At 42.4% G+C, this 27,915-nt stretch overlaps 3 protein-coding genes across 4 annotated transcripts; 1 reads left to right on the top strand and 2 right to left on the bottom strand.

The window, feature by feature from the left end:
- The first annotated feature begins 5,404 nt into the window (after positions 1-5,404).
- Positions 5,405-7,664, top strand: LOC105011190 (heart- and neural crest derivatives-expressed protein 1). Its single transcript, XM_010871035.4, has 2 exons — positions 5,405-6,272; positions 6,714-7,664. Exons 1-2 carry the CDS (start codon positions 5,799-5,801, stop codon positions 6,807-6,809), a joined length of 570 nt encoding a protein of 189 aa, XP_010869337.1. The 5' UTR covers positions 5,405-5,798; the 3' UTR covers positions 6,810-7,664.
- A 2,034-nt stretch (positions 7,665-9,698) lies between these two features.
- Positions 9,699-15,318, bottom strand: sap30l (sap30-like). Its single transcript, XM_010871034.5, has 4 exons — positions 14,630-15,318; positions 13,719-13,841; positions 13,325-13,423; positions 9,699-11,318 (listed from the first exon to the last, which is right to left on the bottom strand). Exons 1-4 carry the CDS (start codon positions 14,813-14,815, stop codon positions 11,190-11,192), a joined length of 537 nt encoding a protein of 178 aa, XP_010869336.1. The 5' UTR covers positions 14,816-15,318; the 3' UTR covers positions 9,699-11,189.
- Positions 15,319-16,497: 1,179 nt separating this feature from the next.
- On the bottom strand, positions 16,498-26,908 carry ggnbp2 (gametogenetin binding protein 2). 2 transcript variants are annotated; one of them, XM_034293555.1, is made up of 14 exons: positions 26,759-26,908; positions 25,850-25,985; positions 25,134-25,214; positions 24,662-24,915; positions 23,256-23,354; positions 22,643-22,756; positions 22,256-22,465; positions 21,399-21,573; positions 21,028-21,216; positions 20,621-20,855; positions 20,224-20,349; positions 19,894-20,039; positions 17,648-17,863; positions 16,498-17,295 (listed from the first exon to the last, which is right to left on the bottom strand). In XM_034293555.1, the coding sequence occupies exons 2-14, from the start codon at positions 25,940-25,942 to the stop codon at positions 17,107-17,109; spliced, it is 2,127 nt and encodes a 708-aa protein (XP_034149446.1). In that variant the 5' UTR covers positions 25,943-25,985; positions 26,759-26,908; the 3' UTR covers positions 16,498-17,106. The 2 variants fall into 2 exon arrangements, with proteins under 2 accessions (XP_034149446.1, XP_034149447.1); XM_034293556.1 differs by having other exon boundaries at positions 20,687-20,855; positions 26,759-26,907.
- Positions 26,909-27,915: the final 1,007 nt, after the last annotated feature.

Below are 27,915 nucleotides of genomic sequence, written 5' to 3'. Positions count from 1 at the left end.
AGGCAGGGAGACAGACAGGGAGACAGACAGGGAGACAGTCAGGCAGACAGACAGGGAGACAGTCAGGATGACAGAAGGGATGACAGACAGGAAGACAGGCAGGGAAACTGAGAGACAAACATGATGACAGACAGGGAGGAGGATGAGGCCCAACTGCATATCTCCCCCTAATGAGAAGCCGTGGAGCATAATGTTTAATCGGTCAGCGTTCCGACTTTGCATGTTAGATGTGGATCCACGCGCATACGGGAAACACAGCCCAGCAGGCAGGGAGGCGACGACACTCTGCCTAGAATAGTTTCCAAGAGCAGTTATTATGCCATGTTGAGCATGTTAGCTTTGAATCATTCTGGGGATATTTGTTTAAAACCTGAAGTCCAGAGTAAGCACTCTGAAGAGGGGGGAAACAGCACCATTGAAAAACCTACATGATGACACAAACAATTATGAGGAGAATTCTTAACATGGCCAAGATGGCTCCTATGACCTATTTTGGATGTTTCCCCAGGCGCAGCCATGAGAGTGAGTGAGAGGGAGACCGAATGAGAGAGACGGGACGAGACAGGGGAGAGAGAGGGAGAGAAAGAGGGGAGAATAAGAGAAAGGGAAAAAAGAGGAGGAGAGATGGGAGTAGAGGGACAGAAGCATAACCCAGAAAACAAAGAAATTGCTAGGATGTCCCTAGGACATCCCCTACACCTCAAAAGACATTTTGCCCATTTTGCCACGGTTCCCTCAAAAGTTTGTCCTCTCTGCCCGTTTCATTTTACGTACTATTGAACAACTGACCCTTTCGTGTCTCTTTGCCTGTTGACAAGATTGGGTACACCACAAGTGTTTTTTGCCTACAGTGTTTGACCTGTATGTCAACTACATTATGTATGTATGTTTAATTGTATGTTTATTATTGCAAATATTACTGTATATAGTACCAGTCAAAGGTTTGGACACACCGACTCATTCAAGGGTATTTCTTTAGTTTTACAACTTTCCACACACTGTAGAATAATAGCGAAGACATTAAAACTATGAAATAACACATTGGGAATCATGTAGCAATCCAAAGAAGTGATCAAAATACATTTAATATTGTAGATTCTTCAAAGTAGACACTTTTCTTCACACACTCTTTACATTCTGTCAACCATCTTCATGAGGTAGTCATCTGGAATGCATTTCAATTAAGAGGTGTGCCTATTAAAAAGTTAATTCACAAAATGTTGTTCCTTCTAAATGCATTTGAGCCAAACAGTTTTGCTGTGACAAGATAGGGTTGCTTTACAGAAGACCATCCTTATGTCTGTATTTTAGTGTAGTCCATACTATGGCAAAGACAGCTCAAGTAAACAAATAGAAACAATAGTGCCTCATTACTTTTAACACATGAAGGTCAATCCAGAAAAAAACGAGTTCCCTCTGCTGCTGAAAAAAACGAATTAGCGTTGCCAGCCTCAGAAATCAGCGATTACCTGCACCTCAGGTTGCAGCCCAAAAAAGAATATTCACAGAGTTCAAGTCACAGACACACCTCAACATCAACTGTTCAGAGGAGACTGTGTGAATGTGGCCTCTGTGGTGCAACTGATGCATTACTGAAGACCAATAATAAGAAGAGACTTGTGTGGGCCAAGAAACACAAGAAATGGACATTAGACCCGCAAATCTGTCCTTTGGTCTGATGAGTCTAAATCTGAGATGTTTGGTTCCGACCGCCATGTCTTTGTGAGACAGAGCAGGTGAATGGATGATCTCTGCAGGCATGGTTCCCACAGTGAAGCATGGAGGAGGTGGGATGTAAATTCTAAAACTGAAGAAATATCCTGGAATGAGTAGGTGTGTCCAAACTTTTGACTGGGACTGTATATCCTCACCTGGGATTTGAACAAATAACCTATTACACCTTTGAGTCTTACTGTATATATCCTGTATTAGCTTTGCACATCTGGATTTGGGGAGTTTCTCCCATTCTTCCTTGCAGATTCCCTCAAGCTCTGTCAATATGGATGTGGTGGGTCGGTGAACAGCAATCTTCAAGTCTTTCCACAGCTTCTTAATGGGATTCTAGTCTGGGTTTTGGCTGGGCCACTCAAGGCCACTCATCTTCAAACCAGTCCACGGCATCATTCATTGTTGTTTCTATTCTTACAAGTCCCTCAATCCCTGCGGGAGAAGAAGCCCCTTAGCATAATGCTGCCGCCCCCATGCTTTAGGGTAGGTATGGGGGTTAAATGGGTGATGAGTTGTGTCGGCTTTTGGTCAGATTTAGCATCTTCGCATTTCGCAGGTCACAGAGCTACAACTTCATCTCATCGGACCACAAAACCTTTTGTATTACCTAGAATCTTTCACATGCCTCTTTGCAAACTCCAGGCTTGCTGTCGTGTGTCCGTTCCTCGGCCGTGGCTTCCATCTGGCCGTGTGAGGAGGATTCTTATTCACCTGAGTTACCGTTGTCGGTGCCCAAGCAGCACCAGAGAGCTGCTAGAGTGGGATGGCAACAGCAGACACGTGCAGACCAAGCTCCCCACAATGCTGGCCAGTGCACATCATAACGCCTTCCACCTGTATTCCTAAACGCTGCTACACAAAGAATGTTACCATGCAATGTCAAAGTGACCATAAAGAAAGGTCCCCTGGATGACATTGCAAAAAGGTCCTTTAAGGGACCAAATGGGAATGTCCCCCAAATGTTCTCAGAACGTTCCCTGTTTTGAGGAAACGTTGGTGGGTCACTGTTAGTGCCAGGGACAAGTATTGCTTCTGGTGCCACGTGAAGGCCTTCCAATCCTCCCAGGGTCCTGAAGCCTTTTTAGGCTTGAAAAGTGACAGAGACAGCTAAGGAAAATGGGACTTGTATTGTATTTCATATCTGTGTAGTGGACATCATAATCAAAAGTGTCAGGTTTTCTTTTCAAGAGGCAGTGTCTGCATTGGATGTTTCAAACTGACAGGGAACTGTGCCTGCATTTACACAGGCAGCCCAATTCTGTTATTCTTTCCCTTCAATAAGTAGTATTATGACCAATCATATAAGCTCTGAAAATGATCCGAAGTGAACATTTCTTAAGTGACTGGTCAGAACAAAGATCAGAATTTGTCTGAGCGTCCAAACGCAGCCTACCAACTTTAGAGTTGCAAATATATTCAGTGCATTCAAATTGACGATAAGGAGTAAAAGGAATCCTTCTGATGACATGTAGGGGAACAATGAGAAGTGTGCCAGAAATTGTTCATTGATGATGACAAAGCATAACGTTCCCAGTCACTATCCCTTTAAAGACAGATGAGCAGTGGCCTACAGGCATTTAAAAGACGGTTTGAAGACGCACGCAATCACGCTAAAATATTGATAGCAATCTATCTATCCTTCATCCAATAACATTTTAAAAGCATAACAATTATCACGAGCTCCTAAACACAGTGTCTGAAAAATAGTGACACTATTACATTGTTGTCGCAATTAAACAATTTAACAAAAATGATACGGTCCCACATACTTGACTTGGTAATGCAGTTATTCCTGTCTGCATGCCCACCTACCTGACAGCACAGCCGCTCATTTTGAGCACATTGTTGTGACCGATTATTTCTCCTGGCCGTTGGCATTAACATGGGAGACGTTAAAATATGTAGCAAACTGCCTTAATATAAACAATGTCTTCCAAGGAGGGCTTTTATGGAATATGCGTTCTAAACTGGAACGTGACACCTATGATTTATTAATGTATTTAGATAAGAGTAGCAGTAAATGGTTTCTAAATAGCGTCAAGGTCATGCAATGTAATGGGATAATGTTTTAGGCTGCAGAGATAAGATGGTGTTCAGTATATGGTGCTCAAACCGCAGCGACGCGGAATGCTGTCTACAGTACAGAGAATTAACAATACCGTGCACTAGAGAGATAACCCGCTCTTTTCTCTCAGCTGCCTCCCTTTGGAGTGGGATCCTAACCTTAGAACATTGAAGTAAGTAATGTCACAATAGTGTCTACGCGCATGTGTTTTTGTACGCACGTAGGCCTACAGTACACGTAAAGTAGGCCTCGTCTATTCACCCCCTGAAACTTCAATAATTTAACCCCAAGACCACGTAAACCTTAATTTAAACTGTTTGTAATTAGCTTCAATTAATAACATTTAGGTTAGATTATTAAAATGTTTAAATTGTTAACATTGACGTGTTGGTGGCAATTGTTCGACTAAATGCAATCACTGTTTGTACCATTGTATTTATACTTGACATAAATTCCTCTATATTCAGCGAACCACATCTGCTATTGATTAATATTTAATGAATAACCTCTAATAATAGATAATACGTCTGTTAGAAACCTACTTTGTAAATACGTAGACCAATTTGTAGTAATCTTCAAAAAACTGGAGAATTTTTTTTCCTAAAGATGCACACTGTTATTATAATTTATTTGATAAAATGACACATATTACATCGTTTTGCACGATGGAAATAAAGCTTCTCAATCGTGAGGTCATTATTTAAATTATCTTAATATATTCAGTTTCTATGTTTTTATATGAATTTCCACTCTACAATTATGATAAACGTTGATGCTACAGTGATGTTTTGATTTAATTCAACAACAACAAAAAATTTAAATCATGGAAGATTTCAATGTAGATTTTAATATGAGATGACATTGACGTATTTTAATGGTATTTAATCAACAACAACAAAATCCTGATACCTTAAACTGTTTCCAAATGTTATCATGCAACATGTTGCCAACACTAGCACAGGCCTCAAAGTGAGCAATAATCGACTAGCACAACACAACATCAATAACGCAAAATCAAAACTTCAAAATGGGCCTATAAAAAAATCTGTGTTCATGTTTTTTTCGTAAGTGCGTCATACAGTATTGGACAACATGTTAATTTAGAATGTTTATCAAATCATTTCACAAGTAATTACTTTCAAACATTTTCTCCAGGCTAATTGTTTGGTTTATATAGTTGGCTATTTTATATTTATATGTATTAAGAAAATGTAGCATTTCCTCAAAGCACGTATGAACTTATGGAGCTCAGGTTGTTTTCAATAAAGAACCAAACGAAAACAATATTTAACAACCAAAGTATAAAACCAGAATATGTCATTCTGAGCATAAATGTGTATTAAAATTACGTAATATCTATTTTCACCACAAATATTCTAATTATTCCAATTAAACACGGTAAAACGGAGTTATAAGACGGAGTTATGCTCTTCGTTACGTTGAAAGGGTAAAACACCGTTGTTTGCATATACTCGCACACCCATTTACTATCGGTTTTGTATGTGGCACTATCGCGCATGTTATTATAAACCTAGCTGACTGCTCTGCGCTCCTACACTCCCCACCCCGCATGTGGCCATCTTACCTCATTGGCTGACTGGTCATTCTGTTGCTTTCGCAACCATATAAACGCGATCCGCTGCACCTTCCGTCCGGTCAAATTTATTGCGCAAATGAGAACAATCCCACAAAAAAATAAGTGTACTGCAGGTTTCCCAAACCTGCTTGGATTATACTACTTTCAGACTTCATTTATTTTCTCGTCTATCAGAATGACAACGGCGGTTTCCCAAAAAACTTGACACATTTTTTCAGGAGAAACGTTAATAAACGTGTGTTACTTGCCCAATGCGTGTGTGTTACGGCGATCATATGTTGATTCGAGCATCATTTGTGAAGGTCCCTTTCGCCTGATCGCTAAACCATTGGTCAGTGAGTGTTACCAACCTTCAGAAACCCGAAAACCTCCAGGGAACAGAGGAGTTTTTCTTAATATTTAATTAAAATGAACCTTATTGGGAGCTACCAGCATCATCATCTGATGCACGACACGTTTCCATTCGTCCAGAGGTGTCATCAAGATAACCCTTACTTTCAAAGCTGGGTGGTGAACCACGGTGAAGTCCCTCCGGACTTCCAGATCCAGACGCCGTACTCCACGGAGTTCGGGGCTCCGGGTCCGGTGCACGACAGCCAGCTAGAAGCTCTCTCCGCGCGCATGGGGAAGAGGAGAGCCTCCGGGCCGAAGAAGGAGCGAAGGAGAACCGAGAGCATCAACACTGCGTTCGCCGAACTGAGAGAATGTATACCAAATGTACCCGCTGACACGAAATTGTCCAAAATTAAAACGTTACGACTCGCGACAAGTTACATTGCCTATCTAATGGACGTGTTGGCTAAAGACACTGGTGAGACTGAGGGATTCAAGGCCGAAATCAAGAAATATGACAACAGAGATTTAAAAAGGAAAAGGGAAATGGTTGGTTGTGTTATTTTAATAAGAAGCCTATTTATTTTTGCCCAAAATAGATCATGTATATGTGTGAATAATGTACGGTGCTCAAATTAAAAATGAATATTCTGCAAACTAGTTGCATTGAGAAAGTACTGGAATTTATGTTCACAAATATTCAGTCATTTATTAATAATTAATCGCTATTATTATTTAGTATATTTAAGTTGTATTCATGAAATACCCTCTTCATTGTGGTTGTATAGCCTATATTAAGGCTATACTTCAATAGGCTTTCCAAATTAATGTTCATATAATTTGTAAAACCAACTATGAATTTCAGAGTTCTATTTTGTTAAATTGAAAAAGCCTGAAAGGGACATTATTATTCTACAACAGTCAACATTACAATAACATGATATGTTATGCATATCGATATTCTAACAGAATGTGTATTCTATTTTACAGAACGATGGACTGCAAGAGTCATTAGGAAAAGAGAAAAAGTTCAAAGGACGGACAGGTTGGCCACAGCAAGTTTGGGCTTTGGAACTGAACCAGTGAATGTTTGGAGGCCGGTTTAAATGTATACCTGGATTTTGGAAATTAGGATTATATATAAAGAAATATAATTTATTTTGAACTGCAGCCTCAGTTCAAGTCAATGGTTATTCCGTTTTAATTAATTCTTTTTATGCATTTAATTCCACCATATAGACCAAGTCTAGTTAAAAGTAGATCATATTTTTAAAACCGGCCCCTGACCTCTCTGAGCAGAGCCGCAGCAACCCACTCAAAGACTCCGTATCCAAGCACTTCGCTGCAAGGAATACAACCACTTATACACATCTATAACCTACCTATGTGCAATGTTTAAATTCAAAAGGGGGACTTGTTGAAATGCAATATTATGCAAATGATTTAACAGCCTACTGGTAAAGTTTATTTGTCATTTGTATTCTGTGAGAGAATTTAAAGTTATATTGTTTAGAAGCAAAACAAGTTCGGTTGTGGACTGGCCACAGTAACGAACGGAGAGACTGGGATTTATGGGGTGTTTCTTTATTTTTTACGCCTCTTTGTGGGACAATGCTGTTCAGCACTGTTTTCTTCGCTATATATACATAGAGCTTGTTGTAATTGAGTCAATATTGTCGTGCTATGTATTGAAAGAAAAAATGTTGAATCTACCTCAAATTTATAACTATCCGCTTGAAATTTAAACATTTAGCAGTTCAGGACAAATATCTGTAAAGATCGATGGAATGCACAGGTATAGTTTATTTCCAAATGACACAGATGGCTAATTATTTGACTATTGATAGGGTACATTTGATTCTGATGAAATTGTTTTCTTTGTGTGAATTCGATGTGAAATTATATCCCCAGATGAGTTAATAAATGAATTACTTAATTCATCACAATATGTTTTCAAGTAATTCAGTGATTTAAAATAATGTTCGTTAGGCCCATGAAGACCATTGTTATGCATAACGAATAGGCTATGTCCTTCATTGTTTTTCTGTTGGTTTCTGTAGATAAAATCCGGGTTTTAGGTGGAGTTGTGTAACACACATGTAAGCATGCTTTAGCGTGATGCTAAATAAATAATTAGTGGCACATTTCTAACTATAATTAGACAAGGGGTATTTACAGGTGGATCCTTCATGATGGATATGATCAACATAAATTGATTGGCTGTAGGCCAATAGGGAACATATTCAGAAATGAATTGAACAGATCAAATATAGTTCGATACAAATTCTGTTAAAAAAGTAAATGAAAACTAATATTTAGTTACGTTCCATTTGTGGTTATTCCATTTTGGCCTACGACAGATGCACGCTGTTTCACCTTAACTAATAAAACTGTCTTGCGACTGACTGAACAGCCCACAAGATTAACTCGTCCCATCAATCAATCAGTTTCAAAGCATAGGATAAAATAGTCTAATTAAGAGATATGAGGTATTATTTTAATGAACCAACAATATAGGCCAAGCGTTCTACAAAGATTAACTCACAGATAAGCAATATATAAGGATAGCTTATTGTTGGTTTCACCTCAGGAGAAAAAATAAACGGCCTCGATAGCTCAACTAATGTTTTTTCTCCGCACGAATTGTCTCTGAAAGGTTTGATGGAAACGATCTGATATAATAAATCAAAATCATAAATTAAAAAATAATCAGAGTTTTAGACAGTCCTTTTATGTTTCCCCATGATATACCAACCACCGGGCTATGGCCGTGATCAGGCGAAAACCGGAGAAGGGCCTTCGTCAAATGGCCTATTTTGGGCTGCAGTCTGATGTTGTTGACGAGGAAGAATTGTGCATTGTCAAAATACAAATATATCCTTTTTTTATCTTGCGAATAGTTTACATTGGGAAGGAAAGTTTATACAAAAAGCTATCAACTTTGCCTGAAAACAGAAACCAAACATGCTTATTTCTTTTTTTTTATCCTACTGGTTTGTGGCCACATTGCTATTGTTTGTACGCGTTGAATTGCAGAATTAACGGGTTAGGTGAATTAACGTGGCTGTTTAGGTGAATTAGCATGACTAAGTTAATTAACGTGGCTTGTTAGGTGAATTAATGTGGCAGGTTGGGTGAATTAACGTGGAAAGTTAACTTAGGGGGTAAGGTTGTTTAGGGTCAACCTCACCCCAGAAGCAACCTCACTCCACATAACAAAACAGATTCGCCTCGCTCGCTGCGACCATAATAAAACATAAGACTAGGCTCAATAATTTGTCCTATTAGGCTATAAATGAAGAGACTGAAACGTCAGCGTGCGCATGTCATTATCAGGTCATTGTTTATCCACAAATCATGCCAAGGCAATATGTATTTGGAGAAATACACATTTCATTTTAAGATCTGAATGCCCAACATCAATATCAAAAAGTAACTGAAACTAGAATGTGTGGTAGGTTAAGTAGTTTGAGTAGAATACGGTTGAAAGGAAAACAGGAAAGCATACAAAATGACTTGTTTTGGAATGTAACTGTAGGTCAGTGTGTGTGAAGGACTATTCAAAATACAGACTACTGATGAATTTCTTATTTTCTGCCTAATCGTCAGAACGTAAAAAGTAGCGTGGGACTGTTGATCAGTTACAGACAACCGTAGCCTACATTATACTCATTTGATTAAAACAAAGAACAAGAGCTTAAATTAACAATATAATACAGTATTATAGTAGCAGGAGCCAGCCTTAGTCACTTAAGTCCAGTTAAGCCTGGCGTTGTGAATGCGGGACCACCAGACCCTAGAAGGACGCTACTGACACCTAGTGGTGAAACTCGAGGGCAAGTTAGCGCAGAGGTAGCAGTTTTTCTGCGTCAGGGCTACATACGGCTGGTTAGAAAAACTTGAAAGCAGTCGTTTGTAGTAGTATTTGTAGTCTTAAGGCAATGTGGCTGTCCCACGGGAAATAAAGACTAGACATTATCTATGTACAATACGTTTATTAAAAGCAATAAGCAGCCATATTTAAATACATGAGTATCATCTATCACAACAATTAGTTTAATGCAGCACAGCCAATATGTTACCAAGGGGGAGAATGAGAGGAATCTACAGTATCTGGCACTAACAGAGCTACAAGCCCACCCCCCAAAAAAAGAAACTTATGAAACAAATAAAATGCCATAGATACTTTAACAGTGACACACTTGATTGGGCTAACACTACGGCGTAAGACGGAAAACAGCAGACATTACTTCTTCTGTGGGAATTAAATAAGGTCTAGGGATGAGAGACAGCAGAGAGACTGGAAATTACATAAGGCATAATACCATGTGTTGAGAGACCAGTCAAAAAAATAATACTTGAGCATAGAGCAATGTTGAAGTGAAGGAGAAATCCCCAATTAGAGAGACACTAAGACAAGTGTCTTCCCGCAACAACTGTAATTGGCATTGTTATCATGTGGCTGTGTGTCCAAGAAACACACCCATGATTTCAACACCGTGCCAAGAGAGGAAACGGGCCAGACAACCGAGGGTGACATGATTCCTCGGATATACATTCCAAAAGAACTGAACGAAGTACCGCTAAAGCGAGAGAAAAAAACCTGCCAGTGCAAATAAGCGCTAGATCGGCTTACGTGTTGGGGTATTGCTCCCATGATGGAGACGTTTGACATCACGCCTGCGTTAATAGGAATAAAACTTATAAAGAAGCAGTAACAAAGGACACTCCACCCCCTAATGAACACAACATTTTCACTGCTCATAACAAGTCCCATAAAGTGAAACCATGACAATGACACAATGAAAACCAGGGTTTAAATAGTATTTTCTAGCAGACAAAACTCCAAATAGACTAACTTAAGTACTATTATGTAGAATAGTAGGTAGAAAATTGCGTAAAGGAAACAGGTCAGACAAAATTCACAAATCCTTGAAAAGAGCTTGTCATTCACTGCCACTCCAGGTTGTAGTACTTGTGTGTTTTAGTGTATAAGAAGGAAAAGGGACAGGTCTGAATAAAAATGTGAAAAAAAGGGGGGGGCAGGGCCAAATGCTACATAAATTAACTTCAATCTTCACATGCACGTCGATACATAGAGTAATCTAGCCGGACTCAACAATGCTCCTCCCAGTTCACTTGAAATCATAACTTTGCACTCTCTGGTTTGGCACAAGCATCTCTTAAAGTTGTTAACAGTCAAGACAGAACACAAAAGCCCCCCCCCCCCCCCCAAAAAAAAGTAAATACCCAACCATCTTTTAAGGCAGTTATCATACAATGCTTTCTACAGTGTTGCTGATATCTTCTCGTCCTCTGCGTGTCTTGTACATATCGGCATATTCACATTAACTCAACAACAGTCTTAAATCAGGATTGGCTGCCTGGCAGAAACACCTTGTTATGCATCTCGTGTCCATGTCCAAGTCTTATTGGTGCGGCGACTTAATGGGGGGGGGGGGGGCTTTATTCCAGCTGTTTGCTGCCGTCTGACTTCTGGTCCAGCCGGCTTTTGCTGTTCTTCACCATGTATATAAAGTAGGTCAGGGTGTCCTTCTCGTTCACCGGGATGTTGCGGAAGTGACGACTCACGGTCTGAAAGCCAAACAGAACTGCGTTTATGACCTCATAATCCAGACAGAACACAGGAGAACATTCCATCCAAAGAGGCAAGCAAGAGATTACATACAAGAAAAAGTAGGTTGGTGTCAAGGATTGAAACTTGACATATAAATTCACAAGACGTGAATTATCGGGAGACATCCAATCATACACCCCCCCCCCCCAAAAACTCAGGGATTGTTTGATTTAAATCAATGAGCGTGAGGGGAGCTGAACATCGCCAACGTCCCCCGAGCCAGCTCCGTTCAGGGCTGACAGTTGAACTCCGTGGGGTGTCTGGCGGCGTGCTGTAATTGGCTGGACCCGTTGACTAAGGCTTTATTAATGACGTGACGGGCTCATTAAGGGAGGCGAGGGCCTCTGCACAGCCCAGGGAAACATTCAACTTATAGGGCAGCTTCATTTATTTCCAACAGCACCCCCCCCCCCCCCCACACATACACACCAAGTTGTGCTGAAAAACACCACAGAGGGGTATTTGTAAGGACATGGCTAGGGCCAGCTGCTAGATTACACAGAGTTCACCTGTCGATTTTACAAACTCTCCTGACAATCAGTCTATGACCAATTACTGTGTAATGGGTCAGTCACACCACATTCATCACGGGAAATGTATTAAAATAATAATGTGAGCCTGGGTTGTACTGGAGAGACTGGGCCAGCCCCCCAAGGACACCAGCTATTAGGATACCAACTGGAGTTAGTAGAGAAAAGGAAAAGTTATTTCTGTTTGAGCTGAGGTGGGCTGACGATGCTGGTATTGCTGTCACCAGAAAGGACCAGGTCTTCGGTCCTTCCACAGCAAGAAAAATAAAAAGAGCTTTAAAATGTTGTGCTTGTAAAACACTTAAATGGGCAATGATGCCTTATTGCAAAATTAGCTGTGATATTTAAAAAATATATTTAAGTTCTGTTTAATTGCCACAATACTAACAAGCACTACAACACCACCAACGTACGTGTCTATGCCATTACACTCAAATCTACTGGCAAGAAAATTTACTATTTCTCATTTTGCATTAATAAATCCAAATGAGGCAGTAACAAGCTTACTACGACAAGGTACGGGGGGAGGGGTTAACGCGATCATATCCAATCAGGCCTCAGATTCTACCGATCAGCCCTACTTCGATTGCCACAGGGCTGTTTTTCACAAGCTACAGTTGGTTTTCTGCTGCCGCGGGTAAACTAGACTGACCGCTGTAATTCAGAAATCCAGTTCTGTAGCAGTACACACTGTACACACGATGAAAACAAAGAAGGCAAAAAGGTTACTAGTCACAAAGGGACGAGTCAGCAGAGACATGAAGGTGAAATACTGGGCCCTTCAGCGGGGGAAGGTAGATTGACGTCCCTCTGTTTTGTATTACTGTGGTCAGCCCACTGGACCTCTTTGCCGTGACAATGACAATTTCACTCCTTACAACCCCAAGTTGCAATGAATATTAGTATTCATTGCCTTCTAGGCTGGAGCACATGAAAGCATGTCTGTGCATCTAAAAAGCCATTTCAAATAACACAATTACACATCAAACAAGCATACTTGTTACTGCATGTCACTTAATTTAACATGTACATATTTTTCCCAGTAGTAGTTGCAGTATCACTTGTAATTAATGTCACGATTATTCACCATGATGTGGGTGCAGATGCAGACATGATGCTCTACAGCAGGAGTATTCAAATCTTACCCTACGAGAGCCAGCTGGTTTTCTGTTCTACCTCATCATTAACTGGACCCACCTGGTGTCTTAAGTCTGAATTAGTCCCTGATTAGAGGGTTGCAATGAAAAATGGAGTGGAACTGGCTTCGAGAGGTCAGATTTGAATACCCATGCTCTATGGAATGGCAGACCCCGCCCCCTAGGTCACATCCGGATAAGCCCGCCCCTTAAGTCACTCAATAAACCTGCCCCTTAATTCACACCCAGAAAACCACACCCCTTAAGTGACTGACAACAATTTAAATATTGGCCTACCTCAGCCAGTTGGGCCTTGTTCAAGCCAGGTCTGGTCTGGAGCTTGTAGTGTCTCTTGTAGCGTCTTAGCGTATTCACCTGAAGCTGGAACAGGTCTACCTGGAAAAAGATTATCACAAGAAACAGTGAAATTGTGAGGAAAGAATGGTGATCTTACCCATTAAGATCTTTAAATAAAATGTTGACACTAGTAATTTAGCTGATAGTTTTTGTCTTGAGCAACATCGAATAATTCATATTTAGATAGATAGGTAGGTAAGACAACAGCATATCACTGTTATACACTCGCCCTTAAAGCAATTTATCAGAGACTTAGCAGGAAGCTTGTTCCATCACTGCTTCAGAGACACACGATCACATTCGGGACAGAGTGGGTCGGTTTTCTGTCGGTTACCTCTGGCACTTCCACATCATGGTCTGGAGACTCTCCTCCATCATCACTGGTCTTCCTCTTCCTCTTGTTACGGACACTCTGGATGAAGTTTTTGTGGAAGTCACATATGTAGAGGTGTCTAACCTAACATAAATGGGACACAATCAGGATGCACAATTCAAAAACATGTTTTGCTGTTTTTTCATAAGCAAAGTGAAGACTTAAGCTAACTTAACGCCCTGTGAGTTGGTTAGGTAGTGAAGAAAAAGGCAATGTGTTGGAAGAAATTAAAGATCAGTGCATACTGTGCAAAAATAATATGCTCCTATGATTGACTGTAGGTGACCACTTAGTTTTATTTTTGCGATGTGCTGCATGAAGACACGCTCCCAAGGAGGGAGGGAGCACGTGGATTTTCCAGCACAGCACCCACAGTTATAGCGGAGTTTAATGTTGCTATACATTTAATATATTCTGCCCCCCTAGAGCTTACATGCAGCTATAAACTACGCATATTTATCTTTCTGCAGACTTTGCTTGAATACAAAAAGAACTTGGGTGTTTTCTCCTCCGGACAACGCGTAGCTTCCTTAGCAACAGCCATTTTAGGGAGTGTAGGCGTGGAAAAAGCTGGCTACGCAGTGAAACAGCCAGCTACCGCTCGGATTGGAGGTGGGGAAGCAGCCCTCGTAGCTGTCCCACTGTTAATCCAAATGAAACCAAGCAGTGAGAGAGAAGTCCACCATTTTCAGTGGAACATGATTATGGGAGGCGCACGAAGATAAGTTTGGTTGAATGTGCCAACACGGTTCCCTAGCCATCTTACACATTGACAAACTGTCAAAGGAAATGTCTAGCGCCGAGGGGAAGCGACTTACCCTGTCTCAAATTGTTGGGACAACTAGCTAGTGAAGTTAGCAATAAACACTTACGCTCTTGTCGATGTCCAGCTTTAGTTTTTTCTGTGATATGCTTTTCTGGATCCGCTTGCTGAAGGACGCATTTCCAGCCGATCGTCCGCAGCGCTCGCCGTCCTCAATCAAACAACAAGTCTGACCGTAAAACGGCGGCGCTGGGGGGCCGTCGTGGCTGTCTTCTTCTGTGCTGAACCCGTTCATGATAGCTAGTTGGTTTGAGGATCTTGTAAAAAACCCAACGTTCTTCTCCTCCCACAAATATCCGCTTTTTTCTTTACACTATCGTTAGACGTCTCACTTAATTTAACGTGTTGCAGTACAGTAACTGGAAACAAGTTTATTCAATTAAACGAAACCGAAAAACTAGTACGTGTCTAGCTAATTAATTTACACTTTACTGAGGTTCGTCGTCAAGCTAGCTAGGAATCTATAGGACCGCAAGGTGGCTTGCTAACGTTGGCTAGCTAGCTGTGCTATTGCCGAACAAATTCCAGAGCTGACAACACAACGCGCACAACGATTACTTTTCTATCACTGGTACATGCGTCTATAACCCAGTAACGCACATACAACTACATCGAAACACATCAATCGTCTTTCACTAATAAAACAACTTTGAAGAAATCACGTATTTCTAAGACTTCACCTCAGCAGCCGCGGTATTCTTTCAGAAGAGCTTGTACAATGAACATGTCCTGCTCCTGCAGCGGAAGTTTTCTTCCTGGACCACTATTGGTCATTTTTAAATAGAGGCGGGATTAAAATTATTGTATTGCTTTTCGGTTGGCTAAAACATATGTAAATTATTCAGTGGTTGCTTCCTGAATCACGATGCGTATTTGTTTTGTATGAAAACCGATGAAAACGAGACTGACACCAACTGTAATATGCATACTATAAAATATATATCAATACATCGTTGTCTATTTCACTTAGGTCTTCTAACAGTATTGTTGTAATACAATATTCAATATGATTTCACAGTGCATTCATTTGAACGGCGGCAGACCGCAGCACACAAGTCAATCGGCCGGTCGCCAGAAAGTGGGTTTTTCATCGGCTTAAAAAAACCCCACTAACACAGTCCTGGACAGGAAAATACAGCGCTAATCTTTAACCTTAAGTGTCAGGTTACTGTTAAGAACGGCACATTTTGGGAATTACTGTTATTAGTTTTAAAACGGACGGAGTCGGAGAAAGAAACGAACACTCCACTACAATACAGCTGTAAATTACATGGTAGTTATAGAGATCAAATGACTGGATCAAGACCCAATGCTTAAAAATTTGAAAATATTTGGAAGACGCATTTTAGCATTATTTAACAAACAATAGTCAGGTGATTATATATATGATGCATGCTTGCAATAACTACTCATATAAGAAGCCCTAGCTTTTATAAAATACATTTGATTTAATTTAGCGACAGTAAGAGCAGTCGTAACTTTCACATTCAAATAGATGTTGCATTTCATTTTGCCACCAAAGGGTGCCACGGTTAACGTTTTAGCAACCGACGCGCTTAAAACAGATTTATAGATGCAATTCGATTTGTTTTTTTCTTCTGGTCAAAACGGTCTATTTTTAGCGTTTTCGGCTCGTGGATTCAATCTTTTAAACAGCTAGACTAGAACATTCTGAACCGGCCGTTAAATTAATGGTACCGATTCAAAATCCTCGTGAAAAATTGCAAAATACAAGTTGCAGATATAAATATTATTAGCCCAGTGAAAGTGCAGCACTCATGTCTTTTAGCTCAGACATATCACACCATTTACTGTACTCTTTTCCTTTGTAAACATAGCGTTGATCGCAAATAATAAATGTGGTAGCCAAGGTCAAAAGATAAACAGCACAAACAACTTAGTAATGCATATCAATAAATATTCTTTATTTAGTAAATTGTACACATTGCGCTCTTAACATTACATCCAAATCTCATTATAAATGGATGTTTTACTGTAAAATCTTTATTTCTGTACACATTTATTGGTACAACTTTTTTCCACTAAAATGAAGTGTCACAGAGGAGGTGACAAGAGACGAAATGTAAAATGAAGGGGGGAAAAAAGAAGCAAAACAGAAGACGGACTACCAACATCTAAATCCTAAACGTCACAGCTTGCACGCTTGACTATCAGATCCACTGTGCGCTTAACCAAAAGCACTACGAAATGAGACCAGACAGAAACTGCTGGATTTGGTCAATGTGTGTGTGTGTGTGGGTGAGTGCAGGAACAAGTATGGTGTGACAAGGTTAACAGAAAGAGGACAGGATAGGAGAAAAACCAAGCGAGATGGACAACCAGAAACTAAAGGGGGAAAATAAGACTCCGATTTACTTTGAATCCATTCACCAAGACAGCAAAATGTATTTCTGAATTTGTTTGCTTTTCTTGAAGGCGGCATGAGCGCAGAGCAGTGGTAATCATTACAAGTGTTTTCCCAGTAAAAACATTTCATGACAGAAGATTAGTGCTAGCCCAAATTCCTTAATTGACACTGGTAGTGGCTGCAGCGAACCACTCGCCCCCGCCACGGCAGAACTTGGTGAATTTATCTTTCAGGTGCTGTCGGTATTGGTCGCGGTTGTTGTAGAAGGACTTGTTGCTCTCCACAAAAGACCGGATCTCATCTTGTGTGAGACAGTTCTCTTCGTCTGAAGTCACTTCAGAGTCGTCCTGTTTTCAGTAGAAAATGCAGTTATCAGTGGATCCCACAAGCCTTTTCCTTTTGGTCAAGACAATGTGAAGGCAAAGAAAGCACAGAGAAAATAATATACTGTACCAGTCAAAAGTTTGGACAATAACCCATTACTTTTGGGTTATTTTCCAACCTTTTGTGATGCATCTTCCAATAGGAGCACAATTCATTGTATTTTTGCTATGAAAGCTATTATCTCTTGAACTATATATCTATTAAAATGCCAGTAAAACGCTTGCACTGTGTCCCTGACTAGATATTTCACATCCTGACGCTACAGGGACCAATAAAAACAACAAGAAATCACAGGTTTTTCCAAATGCCACTGACCAGCAGTTCCATGAGGCTCTTGGCACTGGCGTCCCCCTCCAGATAATGGCTCATGGCCTTTCGATGTTCCGCCCACGGTAACTGCAGTGCCACGCTAGAAACGGAGTCGTAACACAACTTGGCGCACGTCTCATTGGTTCTGTGTACTTGTGACGTTCCACTGGTCCGCCCCCTCCGGTTCCCCTCCATTACACAACAACGTTCTGCCTTTGGACCCTATGGAGAAAAAAAAACAGTATTCATGAATACATTGTTCAGAAATGTGATGAGAAAAAGATATACAATCAAGAAAACTGTCCGGCAGATTATTGATGATAACTCTGGATAGAGCATCTGCAAAATGACCAATATATTAAATGTAACAACCAAAAAAGGAACCAGGCAAGCCTAGTTCTGCTGGCCCACAATTAAAAGAATGTTTGTTGCCCTCACTGGATTTAAATCCAGGTCTTCCACGTAAGTGGTTGTCTTTAACCACTACACCACGGTCCTATACGTTTGCTGAGTGTCGGTGTAGCATCTTGACATTAGATCATTTTGTCACGCATTAACATCATGCAAAGTTTTAATATTTCACTAGACACCATTAAACATTGTTTTAAACATGACTAACTTTTCTTATTAGTTTACATCCACCACAAATAGCATCTATGAACTGTATGGTTTTTGCCACTGGCTGTTTTAACAGCTTATTAGCCAGTAATAGGCTTACTATTATCTACGAACTTACTAATTTAAAAGCGTTATTTTTCATTAGTGAATGACATTGATTCAATAACTATCAATATAGGTGAGGCTAACTGACTTTTTCGTCAAGTGAAAAGATGAGAGAATTGTGGAAACTCCTACTCTTTTACTGCCCAGATCTAGCCTATATTGCCCCAAAAAGCATGCACGGATGCATACTTCAAATATCCACTAGAAATAGTTGCAATGCTGTATAAGTGTAAACAGTTTTAGTTTAGGCTTAATATAACATAGCTACTGAAGGTTGTAGTCAGCAAAGTTTTTGTCTATCCGGACTCAAAGAGCATGCACGGATGCATACTTCGAAAATTCACCAGAAATATTTGCAATATAACCAAAAACAGATTTATTTTAGGCTTACTATAACGAAGACAGCAATGTTTTTGTCTATCCGGAACAAACCCTAACGCATAATTTGTTTTTTACTCAAACGCAGAACCTCTGGTTTGGTAGTCCATGTCTCTAACCACTATACTATTTAACAAGGGGTAGTCACTCACCCACCCAATCACCCACCCACCCTGTCACCCACCCAGCCAGTCACCCACCCAGTCATTCACCCACCCACCCACCCAGTCAGTCACCCACCCAGTCAGTCACCCACCCAGTCACCCACCCACCCAGTCACTCACTCACTCACCCAGTCAGTCAGTCAGTCACCCACCCACCCACCCAGTCACCCACCCACCCAGTCACCCACCCACCCAGTCACTCACTCACCCAGTCACTCACTCACCCAGTCAGTCAGTCAGTCAGTCACCCACCCACCCAGTCACCCACCCACCCAGTCACCCACCCACCCAGTCACTCACCCACCCAGTCACCCACCCACCCAGTCACTCACCCACTCACCCACCCACCCACCCACCCACCCAGTCACTCACTCACCCACCCAGTCACTCACTCACCCACCCAGTCACTCACTCACCCACCCAGTCACTCACTCACCCACCCAGTCACTCACTCACCCACCCAGTCACTCACTCACCCACCCAGTCACTCACTCACTCACCCACCCAGTCACTCACTCACTCACCCACCCAGTCACTCACTCACTCACCCACCCAGTCACTCACTCACCCACCCACCCAGTCACTCACTCACTCACTCACCCACCCACCCAGTCACTCACTCACTCACTCACCCACCCACCCAGTCACTCACTCACTCACCCACCCACCCAGTCACTCACTCACTCACTCACTCACCCACCCACCCACCCAGTCACTCACTCACTCACTCACCCAGTCACTCACTCACTCACCCAGTCACTCACTCACTCACCCATCAACCACATACCCACTCAGTCACCCACCCAGTCAGTCAGTCTGTCACCCAGTAACAGACATTCGCTCTTCTTGGCCGGCTCTGCTTACGTGGTTTGGCAAAAACGTAGCAAATGACCGATTCCTGTGAAAAGCTATAGATAACACACGTCACAGGCAGGAATCCCCAATTCATCGGGACAACCGCCCCAACATAATCACACTTAATCTCACCTGGTCAAAACACAACAAGCTCTTGTTCTTCCTTTTCTTCTTATTTTTCCTGGCCTTGGTGTTGTCTTCAGAGTTGGCCCAGCACTCCACACAGCTGTCAAGCCCATCCTCCTCAGCACAGTGGTGGTGAACGCACAAGTGATCTCCTTCAGACGACCACAGGACAAGGTGGCGTTGAGGATGACGGGAGGAGACAGGGGAGAATCGCTAAGAGATCACTAAAACATCCCGAAACGCACGCAAGAAGACAGCAGCACAAGGCATAAAAAAATAAATAAATGGAAAGAGGAAAGAAATGTGACTAAAGAAAGGGACTAAGAAGAGACCGACCTGCTTCATCGTGGTTGCAGATTCCCTCGGTGCAGGCGACGTCAGAGCCCTCCCGTGACCCTGGCTCACTGCCCTCCATGCTGGAAGAGTAGCCACAGTCACTTCCATTGCTGTGTGGTGACAGACCTGGAGAAAAGACATGGGAGGGCGCAGTGAGATCATGGTCTGCACCGGAGGCTAGTCTAGTGGGCATCGTTGCACGCGCCCCCCCCACCCGCTGTGTGGGTCCAGCCCCATCACTACTCTAACTCATCACCTCCCCAATCTGAATGAAGGGAAAACACTTGCACCTTAAATAACAACAACAACAACAACAATAATGACAATATTAGTTGCTCTAAATGAAACCATGTGAACGTCAGAGAGATAGCCGGTCATTCGGTAAGACTCCTCTTACCCAGGGTCAGGTGTCTGGTCTTGGGTGGTGGTTGGGTGGTGACGATGATGGCAGAGGCAGCATTACCTTTCTTGACTTTGGGCGAGTCCAGGATAGGCACGGTGCTGTCCGGGCAGCTGCAGGCGGTGGTGCTCTCGTTGCCCGTGACGATGACCTCCACACAGCCCATGTGACCCTCCTCCCCTGAGCTCCCACAGGCCTTGCAGCCACCGCTCTCCACGGACTCTAATGAACCCTGCATGGGGCGGGGGACACGCAGAGGGAAGGCATGAGTGGGAGTTGTTAACACATTTCGTTATGCATCCAAAAGGTGACCACCACAGACTGTGGGAGTAATTAAAAGGTCACCAACAGAATGGCATATATATATATAGTGTTACTATGACGACCTGCTCTGCGGTGATTACCTCATCCAGGCTCTTGTCCTTGCTCTCCGCCTCCTGCTCGGACATGTCGAAGCCACACTTGTTTTTGCGCCTGTTCTTCTTCTTCTGCCTCTTCTTCTCTTGCTTCAGCTCCTTGGCCTTCTCCTCTTCGGACAGCTCCTCGCACAGCTGTTCCAGGCGACTGATGCCCTGCACCTTCTCCACCGCCATCTGGGGAAATCATCGTCATGAAACAACAGCCAGGCCAACAGCCAGGCCAACAGCCAGGCCAACAGCCAGGCCAACAGCCAGGCCAACAGCCAGGCCACAAGAGATGAGTCGATACCAACCAGCCATCACAGACATGCGCTACCATGGCAACTAGGAGGCTAACGCTATCAGTGCCAACAAACCTCAAAGCTTTTGCGCAGAGCATCGATGCCAAGGTAGAAGAGCATCCGCCAGGTCTGCTCCTCCGCCCTCAGCTTCTGCCAGATGCGGTGGAGCCGTTCGTACAGGTGGATGCCCAGGCAGGTCAGCACCTCCTCCTGAGCGACGTCGATTGTCTTGGCGTGTCGTTCTCTACGTCTGAACAGAGAGGACAGGACTTTGGCCATGATAGTTGGCAATATGGTTTCAAACAAGCAGTGGGATTGGCTGACAACTTATTAATACATTGAAGTGTTGCCATAAGATAACATCTATGTTGTCATTATAATCTTAGAATATATATTTAAAAAAATATACACAACCTTTTTTTTTTATTATATATATATATATATATATATATATATATATATATTTTTTTTTTTTAACATACTGTTTATAGCCAGTAATAGACTTACTACTTGGAAGAGTCATAAGATTTGAGCAATTTCATGCGAGACTGAACATGAACGTAACACAGTCAAAGCCTGTGACGAGATTTGAACGCGGGACCTATTGGTTCCCGGTCCCCGTCTCTACCCACTACGCATTTATTAAAAAGGGCTAGTCAGTCAGTCAGTGACATTTGCCCCTCTTGGCCGGCTCCACTTACGCGGTCTAGCAAAAACTATAAAGAGTAGTGCTAGTAAAATAACACTTGTGCAGCATCCTAACCACAAATGAAATATAATTAGCAAAATTTGCAATATTGCAATGTCAATGATAAAAAAATAAAAATCAACAACAATATTTACTGAATTATCGGCCCAACCTAGATCACACTTCTACTCATCAGTCGCTACGGGAATTCAGAGAAGGAAAGAAGAGGTAGCCGTTAGCGTACTCGTAACCTCCGGCGAACTCGGGCTCGGCGCGGCCCAGGAGATGTGCCATGAAGTCCGTTTGGCAGCAGACGTGGATGTGGCGCTCGTGGGGACAGCAGCGGAGCCCCTCATACAGGGCAGCACAGTAACCCTTCTCTGTGGTTCCGTCCAGCTCCCCCACCAGGATGTTGTACGCTCTCAGCACCTTGTTCTTACAGTCCGTACAGAACCTGCCAGGGAAGCAGGGAATATTAAAACCATGCAGTGCACTTGGAAATACCATCAAGTAAAACATAATAACAGACAAGCATTTGTTATGGTGGTATTAGTACAATTTCCTCAGCAGCTACAGTGAAAAACACAAATTGGACACAGACATCATTCAACCACTCGCACCAGTTCATTACCTGTGTTTTCGCAAGTATGTTTCCAGGGTCTCCAGTAGGCAGGCGCTGTCAATCAGGACCACCTCATCCCGGCACTCCTGAGACAGTAGCTCCCACACGTCCATCCAGCTCCCCCTGCATCAGACCAGAGTACGTCACAACAATCCACAAACCTTTTCAAAAGATGGCCACCCCCCCCAGTCTGGCGCTAACTAACTAGCACTTATAGAAACTCCAGGAATGAACAAGCTGCGTTGGCTGTGCTGCCTACCTGCCGTGGGGCCAGAAAGGTCCAAAGTAAAAAGTGACGCTACACCTGCTGCCTGTCTGGGCTCCTCCGTCCTTTTCTTTGAATAAATCTAGCCCTTTGTCTGCACTCCCTTCTCTAAAGACTCACAGAAACAACCTCAAAAGACACTACAACACAGAATGCCAGGAACAACCCACACTGCAGCTTTAACGTGCCTAGTCTGCCCCGGGTGGACACACAGCAAATGACAGACATACTGCTGGAAGGACAGAGAAGACAGACTTCTGAAGTCTTGCCACGTGTCCCACTACGACGACAAGGTGACACAGTTAGATGGACACAGCATTTCCACCAATGAGAAACAGTTGGAGTAAAGGAACTCACCCCAGGGGCTTGGGCTTGTGCATGTCTAAAGAGTGCAACTGACAGCGTTTATTCTTTTTGCTTTTTGGAATGCCATCGATCATGTCATTCAACTTTGACCTGGAAGAAATGGAATAAAACAAAAATGTTACCGTCTCGAAATGGTAATTCATTTACCATTTTAATAAAAGCATTATTCCAGTTGAAACAAACCAAAAAAAAGAAAAACAGTCAGGGGGAGGATTTGACTTTTATGAGACTGACATAACCCAGATGTCCTTTAAAATTAAATGTTTAATTTATAGGCGCTACAAAGATAACATTGACGTGACATGAACATGTACTGTTTGCTCTGTAATGTGTAGAATCCTGATTTTTAAAAAAACTTACTTTTCCTACATTATTTTATGAATATTAAAATATAAATTCACCAACAATTAAAATCTTTCTTGCTTTTTGATACACATTTCAACATTCCTTCTTGCAAAGGAACACTATAGGTTTCATTTAATAAGTCATAGTATTTTCGTTGTCTTTGTTTTATATGTAAAAACTACCATCAAGCACTCAAATAACACATTTTTATAGGGCAATGAGAAATGCCATGTGATATTTCTGCAGAGTTCAGAGATTGTGTCTAATGCCGTATTTCCCCCAGTACCAGGGCTACACTGGTGATTTACACTGCGACCGGCACCTTCTCCACCTACACTTGTGATTCTGCAACTGTAAGCCAGCGTACGCTATTCATTATTTAGTTTAATAAGCATTTTGTCAAAACTATCAACCATTAATAGAAGGATTCAGGAGAATTCTGAGGTAATGTGTTGTTATAGGTTCTGTAGGCTACATCTCAGTCTCAGCGCTCTGTTTCTCCATTGAGTCAACGGCATCGTTTCACCTTCTATCGTTCCAACTCTTTCCATTCTGAGTCTTTGCTTCCCTTTACTGTTGCTTTACTTTTCTTCATTTTATCAGGAATCTGTTTGTTAGAACAGATTCACATCGCTATTCGAACAGCACAACATGCCGTGTTTTTACAGCACGGAACACGTCAACCCGCAAACCCTCCCTAAGTCCTAAAGTCCGGGGCTTGGCATCAAGTGAGAGCCGGGCTACTCAGCTACAGCCTAGTGGCCGACTGGCGCTGGCCCGTGTCAATAGAAACAGAAACATCTCTGGACTTTAGGGTTAAACACCAGTATTTGGCACCAGTGGAAAAGAGGTATAAGGCAACTGGGCCAATAAAGTAGACATAAAATACATGCCAAAACGAGAGTATGACTTCTTATGACACGCCAATAAAATGGCGAGCTGCAGGAGAAGCAGTCTGACGGGCCAGTATAGTTTAAATAGAGACCAGTCAGTCGCTCTCTCACCCGTGGGCCAGTATAGTTTAAATAGAGACCAGTCAGTCGCTCTCTCACCCGTGGACGTAGAACAGGGTGTACAGCTTCTTGGCATCGGCCACGCAAGCCTTGGTGATGGAGAGCACGCCGCTGGGCTTTACGGTGAGGGGCTCCAAGCCCGGGTTCCCTGACTCCACCAGCTGTGAGAAGAGGCGCTCCGCGCTCCTCCTGCAGCCGACGCACGGCACCAGTTGGGAAAGGGCACTGAACACCTCCCTGGACGTCACCATCATAGCAATGTTCAGGTCCTGCTGCTTCAGCATGCTGTGATGCTGGGGGGGCGCACACACACACACACACACACACACACACACACACACACACACACACACACACACACACACACACACACACACACACACACACATTAACACCACCTGACCGTAACCTACACAAGTACTTGGTTAAGGTAAATATTATCACACAAGTTGTCCCGACTAGGTCAAAACATGCTTTTCTGGCTCATTGAGACGTGCCCCACATCACTCACCTCAACAAACTGCTTCATCTGAGAGCTGTTGATCTGGTGACTGTTTAGGTTCATGACACAGTCAGTAAACTCCATTACCATCTGTAATAGACATAATTAATGCTACTGTCATCTGCACAATATTTCTACAACACAAGAAGGCGTAAAGTAGAACAAGTAAAGCTGCCAGATAATTAAATCATTTTCCGTGTCTGGATAGCCAGATTATGTCCAAGCTCAACATCCAATATCCTACCACTGCTCAAATGACAACCATTCAGTCTACACAAGCACCAACATAGCTAGTTAGATCTAGCAACAGCATACAATTATCAGTTCACTGTCATGATTAACTTGCTGGTCACTAAGGAATAACCGTTTAATGCCAAAAAGCATTGCATAACATACACCAGGACGTCATTGGAAATTTGTGACAGCTAATGCTAGCTTTTTCAACCAACATAACTACCTAAGTATCAAGTAAACATTATTGCTGACTGAAAAGCCGGCATGCTAGCTTGCTGGTTAATGCTAGTGTATGGGCCTCGCTAGCTAAGTAAGTCCGCTCGCTCGCAACCTATCCTTTAGAACATTTGACCGGGACACATAGAACAAGGGGTTTCCAGGTATACAAAGCTAGCAAACCTTAGCTAGCCACTTTCAGAAGAGTGACTGTAAAGCCTCGATACACCTAACTAGAGTACCGTTACTGACACTGAGACACTGCACTCCCTTACCGTAAGAGAGTCATCAATGTACAGGGGAATCTGCCTTGCGAGGAAAGGGAAGTCCTCTTCCCCGTCCCTGCAAACCGCAACCAGGCGCGCCATGTCTTCCAGGTCTGGTGGTGGTGGTAGCTAGCAGTACCTCCTGCTGTATAGACAGTGGGGACAGATTGCGCAAATTCAACAGTCGCACTAATAAGAGCTAGAACTAACGTGTCCACCCCGGGTGACTTCAAGTTCCAACGTTAAGCCTTGCCTGCCATGTTAACGTTACCTTAATATCAACATATATGTTATTCCTTATAATTTGGAAATCGATGTTGTAATGTTATATGAAATGATAACACTTGTTCTTAAAACGTTTCAATTCTGTGATTGATAGATCAACAGCAAGTCTCTATGACCTATTTATCATGGCTAACTTGCGGTGTAGTGGATGCTAATAAATACTGTCTAAGTTGGGTGGCTAGCATAGTGCTAATATTAGCTTAGTAGAGCTAACATTAACTACAGCACCGTAGCAAGAGCTAACGACGATAGCCTGTGAATGAACTTCAGTTGGTTGTTGAAGCGCAATCGTCCAGAAAATACCTGACGAGCTAGTCAGAATTTGTTAGATTATTTCATTGTCCATTTATTAGTACACTTTAGTTATGTATTCAACTTAACTTTTTGATTATCTAGCAAACTAACAGCTACCCAACGTCATTCAAACCTGACGAAATTCGAATCAAATTAAAGCGACAGAACGCCACAGGTCTAGCTTACTGTAGCTAAGGTTGACTCTTCACCAGCAGCACAACCAAACAGCACATTACGCTAACAGATTTGACAATGTTCTCAAAAACTGACACTTAACGCAGCCATACGTGTAACATAACATCATTTTGTAAACACAAACAATAATTGTGTCTTACTTACCCGCTTTTGAAAATAGCCTTTTTAATACAAAAACAAACAAGTGAGACAGTCAGAGGTGGCGGCGAAATCTTGATGTAACCTTTGCCCTCAAGACGTAGCAACAAGAAATAAGTTCCAGCCGGTTCCAGTAGTAGGCTGGAGATGACATTCGAGCACTAGAGGTCGACGGAGTGCCAAATGTATAACGATTTTAGAGACACATTTCCCTCAGGTCAAACAGACCAGCAAGTATGTTGTAATCAAATAAAGCACCGCCAAACTCCCATATCTGTTAATACAGTAATTTGTGCCCCGTTGACATGAAGAAAGGGCAACCAGTGGAGCATAAACAATGTGAACCCAAACATTACTCATGTTTTCCGTTTGTATGCTCACTACTATAGTATTAGCATTTTTACTACCAAGGACGAAGCTTATAACATAAGGTTTACTTAGTATTTCCAAATACATAGTATGTTTGAATTTGACTTTTCTATTCACAGCTCTTTTTTGCTATACATTTATTTTTTCCTATTGCTTTGGCAATGTTAACAAGTGTTTTCCACACCAAAAAAAACCCTTGAAGTTGACGGGAATGCTATTTCTGGTGAACCTAAGAACTTAATTAGTATTTTTTCCTAGGATTGTGATTACTGCGAGAAAATAAAAGTGTGATCAACTTAACTTTGATTGCTTTTTTGTCACCAGTTTTGTTATCAAGAGTAGATGACATATTTCTGCAATATATACTGTATATGCTTTGCATTTACAAAGGGAACTTTTGCTTTCACACCAACTACAAACATCATTATCATCTTCCGCTTATCCGGGGCCGGGTCTTGGGGGCAGCAGTCTAAGCAGAGATGCCCAGACTTCCCTCTCCCTAGACACGTCCTCCAGCTCTTCCGGGGGGACACCGAGGCGTTCCCAGGCCAGCCGGGAGACATAGTCCTTCCAGCATGTCCTAGGTCTTCCCCGGGGTCTCCTCCCGGTGGGATGGGCCCAGAACACCTTCCCAGGAAGGCGTTCCGGAGGCATCCGAAACAGATGCCCAAGCCACCTCAGCTGACCCCTCTCGATGTGGAGGAGCAGCGGCTCTACTCTGAGCTCCTCCCGGATGACCGAGCTTCTCACCCTATCTCTAAGGGATCGCCTGGCCACCCTGCGGAGAAAGCTCA

The sequence above is a fragment of the Esox lucius genome, chromosome 7 (genome assembly GCF_011004845.1).
Source record: "Esox lucius isolate fEsoLuc1 chromosome 7, fEsoLuc1.pri, whole genome shotgun sequence".
NCBI classification, from domain to species: domain Eukaryota; kingdom Metazoa; phylum Chordata; class Actinopteri; order Esociformes; family Esocidae; genus Esox; species Esox lucius.
Note: the sequence above shows the minus strand (reverse complement) of the source record. Positions and strands in the feature narration are given on the sequence as shown.

Excerpts from the sequence above, each read along its gene's own strand:
- sap30l (XM_010871034.5), bottom strand. The coding sequence starts at position 14,815 with ATGAACGGGTTCAGCACAGAAGAAGACAGCCACGACGGCCCCCCAGCG. Across the intron at positions 13,842-14,629 it reads AGCTGGACATCGACAAGAGC|GTTAGACACCTCTACATATG; the intron begins GTAAGTGTTTAT and ends CATTTATGTTAG. Across the intron at positions 13,424-13,718 it reads ATGATGTGGAAGTGCCAGAG|GTAGACCTGTTCCAGCTTCA; the intron begins GTAACCGACAGA and ends ATCTTTTTCCAG.
- ggnbp2 (XM_034293555.1), bottom strand. The coding sequence starts at position 25,942 with ATGGCGCGCCTGGTTGCGGTTTGCAGGGACGGGGAAGAGGACTTCCCT. Across the intron at positions 23,355-24,661 it reads ACCCTGTTCTACGTCCACGG|GTCAAAGTTGAATGACATGA; the intron begins GTGAGAGAGCGA and ends CATTTCTTCCAG. Across the intron at positions 20,856-21,027 it reads AGGACAAGAGCCTGGATGAG|GGTTCATTAGAGTCCGTGGA; the intron begins GTAATCACCGCA and ends CGCCCCATGCAG.
- LOC105011190 (XM_010871035.4), top strand. The coding sequence starts at position 5,799 with ATGAACCTTATTGGGAGCTACCAGCATCATCATCTGATGCACGACACG. Across the intron at positions 6,273-6,713 it reads TAAAAAGGAAAAGGGAAATG|AACGATGGACTGCAAGAGTC; the intron begins GTTGGTTGTGTT and ends TCTATTTTACAG.